The 13,193-nt window shown below is 38.6% G+C and overlaps 1 protein-coding gene across 1 annotated transcript; it reads right to left on the bottom strand.

Annotated features, from left to right (window-relative positions):
• Positions 1-218: 218 nt before the first annotated feature.
• Positions 219-9,439, bottom strand: chmp2ba (charged multivesicular body protein 2Ba). Its single transcript, XM_085136102.1, has 6 exons — positions 9,267-9,439; positions 6,644-6,735; positions 4,344-4,538; positions 3,325-3,427; positions 2,972-3,078; positions 219-1,946 (listed from the first exon to the last, which is right to left on the bottom strand). Exons 1-6 carry the CDS (start codon positions 9,298-9,300, stop codon positions 1,833-1,835), a joined length of 645 nt encoding a protein of 214 aa, XP_084992228.1. The 5' UTR covers positions 9,301-9,439; the 3' UTR covers positions 219-1,832.
• Between the last annotated feature and the right edge of the window lie 3,754 nt (positions 9,440-13,193).

The raw sequence follows: 13,193 nt of genomic DNA, 5'->3' as shown, positions 1-13,193 counted from the left end.
GGGGGGAGGGGGGGTTAAAAAAAAGAATTTCTGCAAACTATTGTCTGAGTCTGTCATTTATATGGAAATGAATGGAAACTGATGTCTGTCTTTAAAGACAGTATAAAAGATATATACCTCTTTGTGTCGCTTGTGTGAAGCCTTAAAAAACCTTGAATACAACTTTAATGAAAAAGAAGGGGGGGGGGGATAAAGTGGAGACTGAAAATGAAAAAAGATCCGATCATACCTGAGGAAACTTTATTCCTTATAAAAGCCACACACCCTTTACACTTTACAATAAGAAGGAAACAAAAATGAGTATACATACACCTTTAAAAATGCATGGTAATATCCTATTGTAGAACTGCACTCAAAAAATGTCTGTTAACTGATTCTGTTCTCAATCACAACAGATTGGTGTAAGGTTGAGGAACAAATTTTTTTGCAAAAATTCAAAGAATTATGACTTGTAGATTTCAGACATAGGCAAGGATGAATCTTATTCGGTTTATTTTGGCAAAGGGAGTCTAAACGAGGGGGCACAAACAAAGAAAACGTTGAGCAGATATGGCTGTTACTGTCACGAAGCCTGGAACGGCTGACGCTGACAAATCACTGTAAAGAAAAACCTGCTTCAGCTGGAGAAGAGAAGAAATCTCCTCAATCACAGTGTTATATTAGCAAACGTTTCCATCATTTCGTTCCTTTAGTGTGTGTGTTTCTGTGAGTGAGGCAGCTTAAAAAAAAAAAAAAACACATGACAGCAACTGCACAGCAGCTGAAAGAGTAGAGGGACTGCAGGATCAGTACCACCTTACAATCTCTGTGTAAATCAAACGTCAACCCAGTAGCCTCTGGCTTTAACTATGGATTTAAATCTCTTTGACATGCCAGTCTTTCATTAGCCCTAAATTGTGTTTTTAATCTCAACTTTATTTAATTTTATAATCTGTACAGTATCACAAAAATGCAAGCCAGTTTGCTCTCGGATCAATTTGTCTTTTCATTTCATGCACGTAAATTGAAAGCCTGACCCCAGCCCGAAGATATTAGTTACATGTTTCACATGCATATGTCTGTCTGCAGTACCTATGGTGGCAAACCTAAAAAAATCATGGTAATGATTTAGCTAGTTAGCATGATTAAGTGGCTGTCTTATCTCTAATATCTCAGGATGAGAAAGAAATCAAACAGAGGCATTTTATCCATAAAACATTGCAAATTTGACAAAAGAATGCCTTAAAATGGAAAGTTTGCCTCAGAGAAAGGGGATTAAATTGGTTTTAATTTTACCAATGGCAACAAAGATAGCACATAAATAGTCTGAGTTGGAAAAAATACAAGTACCATCTGCTTATTGACATCCCCAAAGCTGCTTTTTAATTACCATGTTTTATTCATTAATACTTCCTGAAGAAAGACCATCCTTCTTCAATCGTATAAAAGCAGACAGAGATTATAGGACTAATTCAAGATTGACCAAAACACCAATTCAGAGATCTTGGAAGCCAATTCCAAGATCTCACACACTTGTAGCCCTTATAAAGACAGATGGGTGGTAAACAACAGTGTAATTAGTTATTCAGGTGAAACATCAACTGCTGGTCCACCTTTGAGATGTGGCGTCTCCGATGTTGTAATAAATATTATTTTCACATAAATAGATCACATGTTCTGCCATAATGATTTCTAAGGCAAATGTGACAATATGTATGTGTTAATAAACGCGTGTGTGTGTGTGTGTGTGTGTGTGTGTGTGTGTGTGTGTAAGTAAGTGTGTGAGTGTGTGCGCTTGAACCATGACAAAACCAGTGTTTCTAACAATTGGAACATTAATACGAAGACGAAACCTAGTCGACTCCCAGAGCTCGGAGCTGTCTTTCAATCTCATCGTCAGAGATGGTGGCTTTGGAGGAGGCAGCAGCACCGGGGACACTTTTTCCTGCAGCTGGAGCTTTCACCATCTGGAATCACACATGGGTAGAAAACCCCATTAGCAGCCACATCAACTTCAAAATACACACGTTCAATCGCAGAGCTGCTACTTGTTCCGAGACTGTCTACAATGTACAGCTGCTTGCTGACACTCAAAAACAAAAAAAAAAAAACAACCCAAACTGTTCAAACTGAGTCACAATTTTGTCAATCAACTAAAAAGTGCAGTTGTTTGGGTTTGTTAATGATCAATTACTGCATCCTATAAAAGGTGCTGAAACAATCTGGTACTCGACACCAAAAGGCATGATTCATTTTATGCCGGTTACTTTTTATTTGCAGAAAAAAACTGAAACTATTTACAGCCTTTGTTAGCTTCCCAGCTGACTACTTACTGTCAGTAGACACAGAATTATCCCAGTAACAATAGAAGTAACATATGGATGATTATTTTATTATGCTACATTTTCCAAACTACCGTAGTTTGTGAATCTTGTTATTTTGTTGGATTACCTTTACTTTTTAAAGGAGTATCCTGTGTGTCTCTTCCCCTCCCAAAAAAACCCACAAAAAGAAAACAAAACAAAAACCCGACCCAAAAAACCCTGAGACAGTCTGATGAGCTTTTTTTTAAAGAAACTGCCTCTCCTGCTGGGGGCTTTTTTGGGAGATTTGTCAGTTTGTGCATTGTTTTGTGTGAGGTAATAACTCATGCAGCACCCCAGGGGGAGCCAGACACACGGCAGACGGACAGCCTGGCAGTTACATAGAAGGGAAAAAAAGGAACAGAGCTAGAAGAGCTGAGGGCTAGCCCCACCATGTGGCAGCTGGAATACATTTTAAAAGCAGAGTAAAAGCCATGTGGACCATTTATTGTTCATCTTGCTAGGGGCTGTGTGCTCCATTAAGTGCATCTACATCTGAAAATGTGCAGTTAAATCTGAGACTAAACGGTAAAATGTTAAGATTGTTTTTTCTACTTGGGCATTATACACTATTGTGATGTCTATAAAGTTGAGGTATGTAGGAGAGATGTGGTTTCTGAATTTCTTACCTTCCCTGAGATCTCAATGCCAATCTCATCCAGAACCTGGTTGACAATGTCCTGAGATTCCTCTTCATCTCCAGATTCTTCAAAGATCTCATCCAAAGTGTCGTTGACTGAACAGATAGTGAGACAGGAAGGAAGAAGATAAGGACAGAAAAGTCAGTCAAATTGATTTCCAGTCACAAGTTTGGACTTTAGAGCAAGACGGCTGCTGCATACAAAAAAAACAAAAACAAACGTCAGTGTTTCTTCTGAAAAACATCCCACAAACATATTTTGCCTTTGCAGCACACATCACTTCTCACACTATTCCCATATATCTTCCCAAACTTGTTTTGCCAAGTGCATTGTGTTCTTACTCATATCCTCTGTCATGCCCATCTTCATGTTCTCCTTCTGGAAGTCCTGCATGGTTTTCAGTGTTTTCTGTGGATCCATCTTTTTATTCACTGCTTGCATTGTCTGCAAACATTTAAGAAACGTATGAGAATCTATCTTTTTAGGTGCTACTGCCAAGAAATAACACTCTTCACGATGTAGAAACCTCTAATTATGCTCAACATGATAGGATGAACTTTAGTTGCACAAACTATTCGAGATAATTTACCTTTTAAACTTTGGACATTACACAAAATATTCGATCCTCAACCTCAAGTAAATTTGCTTTGAATTCATTTATCATCGCAGAATTATGCAAGTCCTAAAGACAGACCAACTTCCTGTGAAAGATCAGCACAAACATGGCCTACTTTCAGACCTGAGTCTGACACAATACCTGATACATCAACGTCTCGACTGACAAGCTTCTCAAAATCATGCAAATCTAAAACTCAGGAGAAAGGTGATGGAGAATGCTTCACTTTCTACTGAAGACACATCAAAGCTGCAACTTTCCTGTGTGCGTCTGTGTCTAAACAAAATGTGTATCTGACAAAATATAATTAACACATTCTTTGTGACATAGCCACAGCCTCACGTAAACTTGAACACACGCCATTAATTTAAAGCCTAATTATATTTGACCTGTCTATGTTTGCTCAGTGTGACTCTGTACAGTACATCGCTCCTGGCCAATTAGTACCTCTCATACTTCATTAACAACAGTGCTACAAGGCTCGGGTTTTAAACATGAACAGACCCCACATTAATACTTTAATTGCCACACTAGAATATTAATGTGTGTACACACTGAACTGTGTGTGGAAAACAAATTTAACTTTTCCATTAGATAGCAACACCTTGTTCATACAGACTGTCTAACAGCAATGGCACATAAAGTATGTTGAAGTAGGGACTTGTTCACTTTGTATATGCTGCATGGTATCCATATTTCTAATTCAAAATGAGCTGTACTGATTGACAGGGTCTAGCATTTTACCTTGGCTGAGGTAGACATGGCACTGGCCATCTTCATTTGGGAGTTCATGAGCTTTGTCTGCGTAGACATGGAGGTGACCTTGGAGCTGACAGCGTACGTCCGGGTCTTCTGCTTCCTCAGCTGAACTAATTGCTTGGCAAGAATCTTACAAGCCTCCCTGTTACCGCTCTTTGCCATTTTCTTGATCTCTGCTTCCTGGAGAAGGAAAGAAGAATACGATATGACTCCTCACCTCTGTCTTTTTTTTGGCATTATGAGTGTGTGTATGCATGGTCGATGTGCAAATTTACCAATTCTCATTAAGATATACTGTCCACATCTGGAACCAATTGATTGAGGCTGCTGAAATGTACCATTGTCTCCTGGTTATCTGCCTAATATTGTAAATAAGCATTATATTTAGAGTTGATGTGCTTGTGTTTGCCCATATAAATTGAGTAAAATTGAGCGTTCGGGGATGGCCTTTCTAAAACAACATGCTGCAGATTAGCTGAAGCCAGGAAACTACTTTGTTTTGAGAAATGTCAATTAATGCCACTGATTTCCCGACACCTTCAACACCACAGCCAGCCCGAGGTTCAGGAAAATGAAAATACGGGGAAGATGGCGCTTTTAGGCACCTGTAATTTCTCACAGAAGCTTTTATTTTTAATATAGAACACATTGATAATACACTAAATAAAACATTTTATTGGACTTTAGGGATACTCTTTATATTAAAAATATATATTTATGCATAAAACAAATACATCCACCGAGTCCCAGAGAAACCATTGTGTTTGTAAACACAAATTTGTAAACACAATCATCCAGATCAGTTGTTACTCATATACACTTTTAGCTTCAGTACACAGCCAAAAATACTCCGAGCCCCACAGGGATCCTGTGTGTGGGCACGATTCCCGAGAGACAACGGAGAAGCTCCAGGTTACGATGAGCCAGCCAATATGTCTTTTATTTATCGTACATGTGCTGAAAGCCTTCTCTTCAGGAAATTACAATCAATTATTAATGTTTGATAAAGCTAAAGGCTTTCCTCGCTCAGCTCTATGCATCTGTGCCTTTCTCTAATGCAGACACACATTCAGCAGGTCATTTGAGTTCAACCTGTATCTCCCTGCTTGTAAACAATTCAAATAACGCCATGGGGGAAAAGAGCAGACCTAGTTCAAAAAAAGGCAATAATATTGTCAGCTGCAGTGTTATCTGAAAGAAAAAAGAAAGACTAAGAATGCATTAACGGGGGAAAGAGAGACGAGTACGACGAACTGATGCTGACGGGAAGCTTATAATGTCTTATTTACTGGCCTGTCAGGGTAGGGTGGAGGAGGTGGGGCTGTGATGGATAGATAGTGCAGGAACAACTGTGAGGCTGTTGGGCTTTGCATGCTAGCAAATGGGAACCTTAATGCATTAACAAGGCCAGTGCTGAAGATTTTTCTGAACAACAGATGCACAGTGTGCTGCTAAAGGAGCCTCAATCCAGCTGTTAGTAACATTTCAGGCAGCCAAATGCTGTGCAGCACAAATATTTTAAAAATTAAAAAGATTCTATATTATTTAGACTTTTGAATTCTTTTACAAACTCCCAAATAATTTATTGAGAAAATGAAACACTTAACTTTTATAAGTATTTTGATCTTTGAGGGATAATCTCTGCCCTGTGCCATCTGCATCCAGTGAGCACATACATGGATGTGTGTGCATGCACTGGTACTGAGAGCCAGCACACTGGGAGGCAGCCATGATCATGCTAAAAAAAATTTTTTTTTTTTAAAAATGCAGATATAGGTCATTTCCATTTTTGTGTCTTAATCTTTTATTCAGAATCTGCAACAAAGCTTTTAAAACGAGACTAATTAACGGAAGACATTAATGTAGAATAAGAATGTTCGTTCCCCAGGGAGGTAATTATGTCCTGTATGATATTTACTTAACACAAGTGAGGAGCGGACACAGTCAGCTTCTTTCATCTTCTAGATTATGTGCGACGATGAATGTAGCCTAATTGTTTAACTCTGTGAGAGTGTATGAGAGATAGGCTCACATGCCTGAGGCAGAGCCACCTCACCAAATCGCTTGTCTATTCATTTAGCCCCATTAGCCAATCAGGCACAATCATAGATTGTAGAAAGACAATCTAATATGCATCTGGGGCTGGGATTGTGTCTGTTGGGGAATCAGAGGGTCCTAAAAGGGCTTTGATGCAATATGTAGAAATCTAAAAAAAAAAAATGCTATGAATGCACATACTTTTGTTCCTCATAGCTTTTATATTTAATTGTCTGCATGCTTCCTACCAGTTGTTTTTCTTGTTTCTCCAGCGCTGTTCTGTCTCTGGTGATCTGCCTCTGTGTGCCGCGCAGCTCCTTGTTCTGCTCCTTGATTATATCTTCAGAAAAGAATTAGAAAGGTTTGAGAGAGCGAGAATTTTGGTGATGGTACAACACCCCACAAGCCTTTGACTTACCAAAATGAAAAGAAAAAAAATGTCTGATAAATTGAATGAAACATATACAGTATATAGTGTTTTTCTACTCTTATTAGGCACTCATTTTATGCCTTTTCTATGCAATTGGGTGCTTTTTACTCATAACCTACACACTTTTGATGCACTCGTAGCAATTTGGGGTTCAGTATCTTGCCCTAAGGATGCAAGATATGCAAACTAGAGCAGCTGTGGCTCAAACCACTGAACTTCCAATGTAAACGTACCCTCTCTGACTGACTATCATTAGAAAGGATGGTTCCCGAGCAGCTGTCAAATATTGGAAGAAATCTCAAACATCCAGCCACTGCCTCAATAGTAATCATGTTTGACTCTGCACCCAGATTCACGTGAAATATCTCAGAGCAGTCAGTAACACACTGAGAGCATGCTGACACTGCCAACTGTGGAAATGCTTGGACAGCTCATGCCAATGCAGTGTCAGCTCTATACCACCCACACAAACACAAAGTGGCATCATTTATGACTATGAAGTCAGGCAGTAATCTGTGTGACTGAGGGATGACCCAGTTAATCAGTGTAACAATAACCTTACTTCAAGACTTAAATATAGTTTTGAGATTTATTCCAAAATCTGGCATTTTTTCTATTATTAAAACGCAGGAACTTTTTATTAATTCTAAAACTAAATAAATCCTTAAGAACAGAAAAATGAGAATCAAGAATAAATAGAGGAATGAATAAATGAATCAAAGAATTCTCATTCAGTCATATTCATATAGCTCAAAATTACAAACTTGCCTCAAAGGGCTTTGAACTGGTTTCTATTTTTAGAGTTCAAGCCTCAATGAGGCTTCAATGAGGAAAAACTAAAAGAAAACAAAAACACAAAAAACTCTGAAAAAACAGCAAAGGGTGGATCCCTCATCCAGGAAAGACAGATGTGCACCGGATTCATTTATTCATTAAATAAATGAATGAATGAATTATAAAAAACTCGACAAAAAAAAGAAGAAAACTTCTAAATAGCTAACTCCGGTCTATATTCATGAGCTACTATATAATAGGAAATGTCCTACTTTGGAAAGAAAAAAAATTGACCACTTTCAGAAAAACAAAAAAACAAAAACCTTATTCTTGCTGAAAAGTTCAACACCCACAAACTTGATCGAGATACGTCAATATGCTGGACCACTTAAGAGAACGATGCTTGTATACGTATAAGGTGACGTGCCGCCAACGTCTCAAAGAGGGAGGGATATCGTCCTACAAATATGGGTGATCAACCCACCCCCCCTTTACTAAATTTTCCAAATAACCAGAAACTACGACCCACACCCAAACCCAAGGCATCAACGAGAAACCTGTGTCCAGAGCGCAAGAGATGTCAAACAAAAAGAAAAGGAAGAAATGTACTGGATGGGGGACGGCTGAGAAGACCTGACAGCGCCTTGAAATGGAGTGGAGGCAGGAGAGCACTGTGAGTACAGTATGCAGATGATCGGTATGGGTGAAACTAGAATGACAACGATGGGAGGAGTAAACAGGGAGTGCTCTGAAAAGATTTGCCTTAACTGGTAGAGTCTATTTTTAAACCCAAAGATACAAAGTTGATAATTTTTTTCTTTGTAATTCACCACAAGAATAAGTTTCAGGTCCAAAGAGCTGAGGCACGGTCCGCCTTTTCTCTTGAAATCCAGCCCTAGGAGTTAATATAATTAGTATCTGAGAGTGAATAATTGATTCATTAATTTTGATGTAAGTTTGACTGATTTTCCATTCTGACCTTCTGAGGTGGTTACCTAGCCTGGGGGGGAAATACTCACTTTTCTAGACTGAAAGGCTATTCAGAATTTTTTTTTGTAACTGAATATAGCCCACTTTAAATGACTTAACTTCATATGGTAACAGCCTCACTTTCCATTGTACAATTTTATTGCACTCTGTCACAAAACTGACGTCATTTAGTCACAGCACAATGAGGCATTAGTTTCAGTCTGTGTGTAGGATACAAACTGACAGTAAGTTAACCAAATTAAAGTTTATAGGCGTAAATACGACACACGCAAAGTAATCATACAGGGAAAAATATCATGTACACTTAATGACAACTAAGGCTTATGTTTGCCGTTTCTAAGTCATTGGAAACCATGGTGTAACGGAGTGTATACGCAGACCTTTCCACAGCCTGTAACTCTAGCGATTACAGGTGAAGTTCAAAGGAAAGAAGCCAAGAGGATACTTGTAACAATTAACACCGCATTTTTTTCTTTAAAGGTTACATTGTAAAACAGCTACATATATACATTAAGTTTAGCAGCGCGTCTAGGGCAGCAGTGTGACTCAGCTCGACTCAGAACAGGTAAAACAAGTTAAATTGGGACGTATCATCTAACACGGGAACAACAGAACAAGCTGTACGGCCAACCGGGCTAAAAACAAGTTAGCTAGCTTTTCACCCTGAGCAAACTTACCGTCGACAGTCTTCTTCTTGAACAGGGAAGCCATGTTGCTGCTGTGTATCAAACCTAATTACAAAATATAAATCCTGTACTAATGTGTTGTGTGATGCCTGTTGTTAACGCCGCCGTTTATCCGTCAGACCGAGACGGTGGATCAGTTTGGCAGCCTCTGTTTCCTGGTTGATTTTCTGCTGTCGAAGTTCCTCCCTCAGCTGACATGACTCAAAGGCTCCGCGTGACGTCACGGCGGGACTCTCGCGTTGCATTCACTTGTGCTCCGTAAAATAGCCTTTCGTAACCTTGAATAAAAACTAGTAAATTAAAATTGAGTCTGGAACTCAAATATTAGAAATATGGGCGCCTCGGTGTAATAGGAATAGTATCGCGGATGTGCACAGCAGGTCCATTACTGTCGGACTCTCACTGCACTCTGCACTGTCAGCTTAAAAAAAATCCACACTGTTTTTGTTGCATAACGTCTCTGGTTGTAGGATTTTAAACACAGTGAATGCTGTGTTTTATCCTAGCCCTCAATCTGTCCTATTAAAACTAAAAAATGGTGAGTAAAGTTTAAATAAAATGACATTTATTTCTGTGCAATTATAAGCCTAATCTAGCAAATCAGGGGACTGCATCCTCAAATGCAGCGCCCTGAAATTTTATCTGATTTTATTTTTTGCACTTCCTTTCATGCTTTTCAGTTATACATATACACTAAATATAAACTACTCAAAAAACAAAAACATACAAATGTGTAAACTACTACAGGGAAACAATCCTCAGAGTTGATTTCTGTATATAACATCAACCCCACTGCTTAAAACACTGCATCATAAATTCTGTTCTCAATTTCATTCCTCTCCTCTTTATCCCCAGAAGACTCGTATCACATACTCTCCTGTTTGTATTCATATATTCGTATTGTCTTATATCATATTAATGTTGAGACCAACTTTATGTAGGGTGGCGGGACTCTTGAACCATAACCAACTCAATTTTGTTCATAGTGTCAGTACATAGGAGGGCAGCGATACGGAGTGGAGGAGAAGACATAAGGTGGGAGGGGGTCTCATCCCAGAAATAGCAAGGGATGCCAAATGATGGCTGGAGCAGAGGAGAGACCGGTGACTTTGAGGAAAAGAAGAGGAGGATGGGTAACCCTTAGCTCTTTTTTTTTTTTAATCTCAGTGGAGGTGTGGATGTGTATCTGTGCATGTGCACAGTTGCCTGTGTGCATCGGCATGTGGTCCTGAGGCGTTGTTCTTGTTAGGTTATTAGGGAAGATGTTTGGCGCTAATCAGCAGAGGACTACAGGGACCCCACTAAACGGCCTCATCATCAGAGGGCCCCAGTGGTGATAAATCTAGCTCCAAGCACCCAGAGGGCCAACTTTTACTAAGTCTGCATCTGTCTCCAGCTTTGTAGCTACAAACGAGTTGAATGCACCATAACTCAATATTTAGGGATCAAATTTGCAATTTTTTTCTACTTCTGATGTTGCTGTTTTGGCAATTAATTTCAAGGTAATTGTAACTAATTACCATCACTAGTCTAATTACCATCATTAGTTACAATAAACTTGAAATCGAGCTTATTGTGATGAGACTGGATTGCATAGAAATATGGCTTAATATAGCTGCAAAGCAAAGATTTTCAGTACTAATAATTAAAAATCACACTAAATTAACAAAAAAAGTCAAAAGATTTCTGTCCACAAGTAGTTCATGCTTGTGCAACATATTCTACATACAGAAGTGCATTTAATTATGATTTAAAATAGAATTAAGCATGAAAAAAGTGTGGGGAAAAAGGCCTCTCTCTTCTTTTTCATTTTCAGTGGTTTCCTGTACCACTTTCTTCCCTACATTTTCATTTATCTGTCTATCCCATTCCCTTCCTTCACTGTGTGATGTAGCCCAGGGCGAGCAGAAGTGTAATGTTAAGGCACTAACTACGGAGTGTATGGACACACACACAGCAGAGAGAGACGTTCATGTGTGAAATGAGATCTCAGCACAATCAGTGGGAGTCGCAGCCATAAAGCACATCAAGCCTTACAGCTTTAAGGTAGCAACATGGAAAAAATCGCACAAATCCCTTCATGGGGTGATTGTGAAGCTGTTGCAGTCTAGTAACAACTGTGTGTGGTTTTTTATGTCTTCTCTTCACAGATAAACCCAAGAAGTCATGAAGCCGAGCATGCCTCAACAAACCCCAAATGTTGCCGCGATTCAATTGACCTTTTTAGTCTTGCAGCCTGTGATTTAGCCACACGTTACAAAATCTTTAAACAGTTATTAATTACAACTTTATTTTAGCTTAGAAAAATTACACAGTGACTTATTAGTAATCATAGTCACCAGCTGTATATCCTGCACAACAAGGCAGATAGTTCTGGCTCAGAAATATCTCATTTTTACAATAGAGCACTATAATCTATCAAATACACCAGCAGAACAATGATTTTTTTTTTAATGCTGTGTCATTTGCAATAGATTGTCACCAAATCTCCCAAAGGACTCCAGAATCTATGCATCTCATTCTCCTATTTGCCAAGCATAAATCTTGAATCACTGTAGGATATAAGACGTGATTATACTCTGTATTCTTCTATAAACCCCTGACATCTAACTAGAAGCTGAGATATGTTTGTATGCAAATAAAGAAAGTCAAGGGGCTATGATGGGTGAGGTGGGATTTCCACAGCTCTTCTTCACTCTGGTGGATGGATCAGTGATACCCAGATGGATGGAGAGAACGACCGACAGAGAAAGAGAGAAAAGGGCACAGACACAGGAGGAGAATGTGTGGAAAAATCAAGGGATTAGCACAGCAGGTGATCAGTGATGATGTTTGAACTGCCATTCTGAAACATTTTATCTTAAACCCCTAAAACAAAAGTGTACAAATCTGGGTCAAATCTCAATACATACAACAAATACACACATATATGTATAAATATGTGTCTTTAAGCTACACACGAACAATTTCTCTCTAAAAAACTAATAAATAACTAATGACATAATTCATGCAGCCCAAGCTTCAGATACACTAGCTATGCACAGAGGATTTTATTTTTTAAAGAACCTTCTTAGGGAAATAGCAATGCAATTGAAGCTGTATCCTTTGGTCATAGAAACACTGATTAGCATCACCACTTGAGTAGAGTGTGTAACCACCACTGGTACAATAAAAATCTGATTTTATGAATCAGCAACTTGAAAAATGAAGATAACAATGAGTTGTTGTTTTTTTAAAAAAAAACTGTTCCTCTAATGTCCACTTGAGGCTATATGGTCCCATTTTAAAATACCAGACTTTATAAATAAACATGTTTATTCTGTGATAGATAAATGGTTTTGGCTGTCTTTTTCTCACAACTTTACAGGCAGAGACTTTTCAATAACTCACCCTGTTATAATAAGGGTTAAAGTTGCATTGGGCAAGGTGACTTTCTGTAATGTGTGTATCGACAAGGCCACAAGTTGATGACATACCCTAAGCTAATTTCATTCACTGAACTAGATATTGTGTCTTTAGCGTTGGTTCCTTGTGGAGCATTTTTATCAATTATCTTACAAAAAAATCTGTCTTACTTTGTAAATTGTACCAGAAGGCTGCCCAGATATGGGGAGTGAGTTTCTGTATGCATTTGTATGCTAACACTGATTTGCAGGTAGCATCAGAATGCACACTGATAGTCACGCTTACTAAAACTGCCTCATAACTTTCTAATTGAAATATTATAGTTCTAGCTCAATAAAAACAAAGGTACCAACGTTAATGCTAAATTCAGGGTTTTAAGATGGGAGTTAACAAATGAACGGAGGATATCATAAATGTGTAGACCCTTTCTTGGGTTTGAGTTTGGATGTGAGTGTGCAGACAAAAGATCTTCCATAACCCTTCATAAAATAAAGTGTTGTTCATTTTCTGTAG

Source organism: Neolamprologus multifasciatus, chromosome 16, assembly GCF_963576455.1.
Source record: "Neolamprologus multifasciatus chromosome 16, fNeoMul1.2, whole genome shotgun sequence".
Taxonomy (NCBI): domain Eukaryota; kingdom Metazoa; phylum Chordata; class Actinopteri; order Cichliformes; family Cichlidae; genus Neolamprologus; species Neolamprologus multifasciatus.
The sequence above is the reverse complement of the archived record's forward strand: the minus strand, read 5'-3'. Positions and strand labels throughout refer to the sequence as shown.

Excerpts from the sequence above, each read along its gene's own strand:
- chmp2ba (XM_085136102.1), bottom strand. The coding sequence starts at position 9,300 with ATGGCTTCCCTGTTCAAGAAGAAGACTGTCGACG. Across the intron at positions 3,079-3,324 it reads GGGCATGACAGAGGATATGA|TCAACGACACTTTGGATGAG; the intron begins GTAAGAACACAA and ends CTATCTGTTCAG. Across the intron at positions 1,947-2,971 it reads GCATTGAGATCTCAGGGAAG|ATGGTGAAAGCTCCAGCTGC; the intron begins GTAAGAAATTCA and ends GTGTGATTCCAG.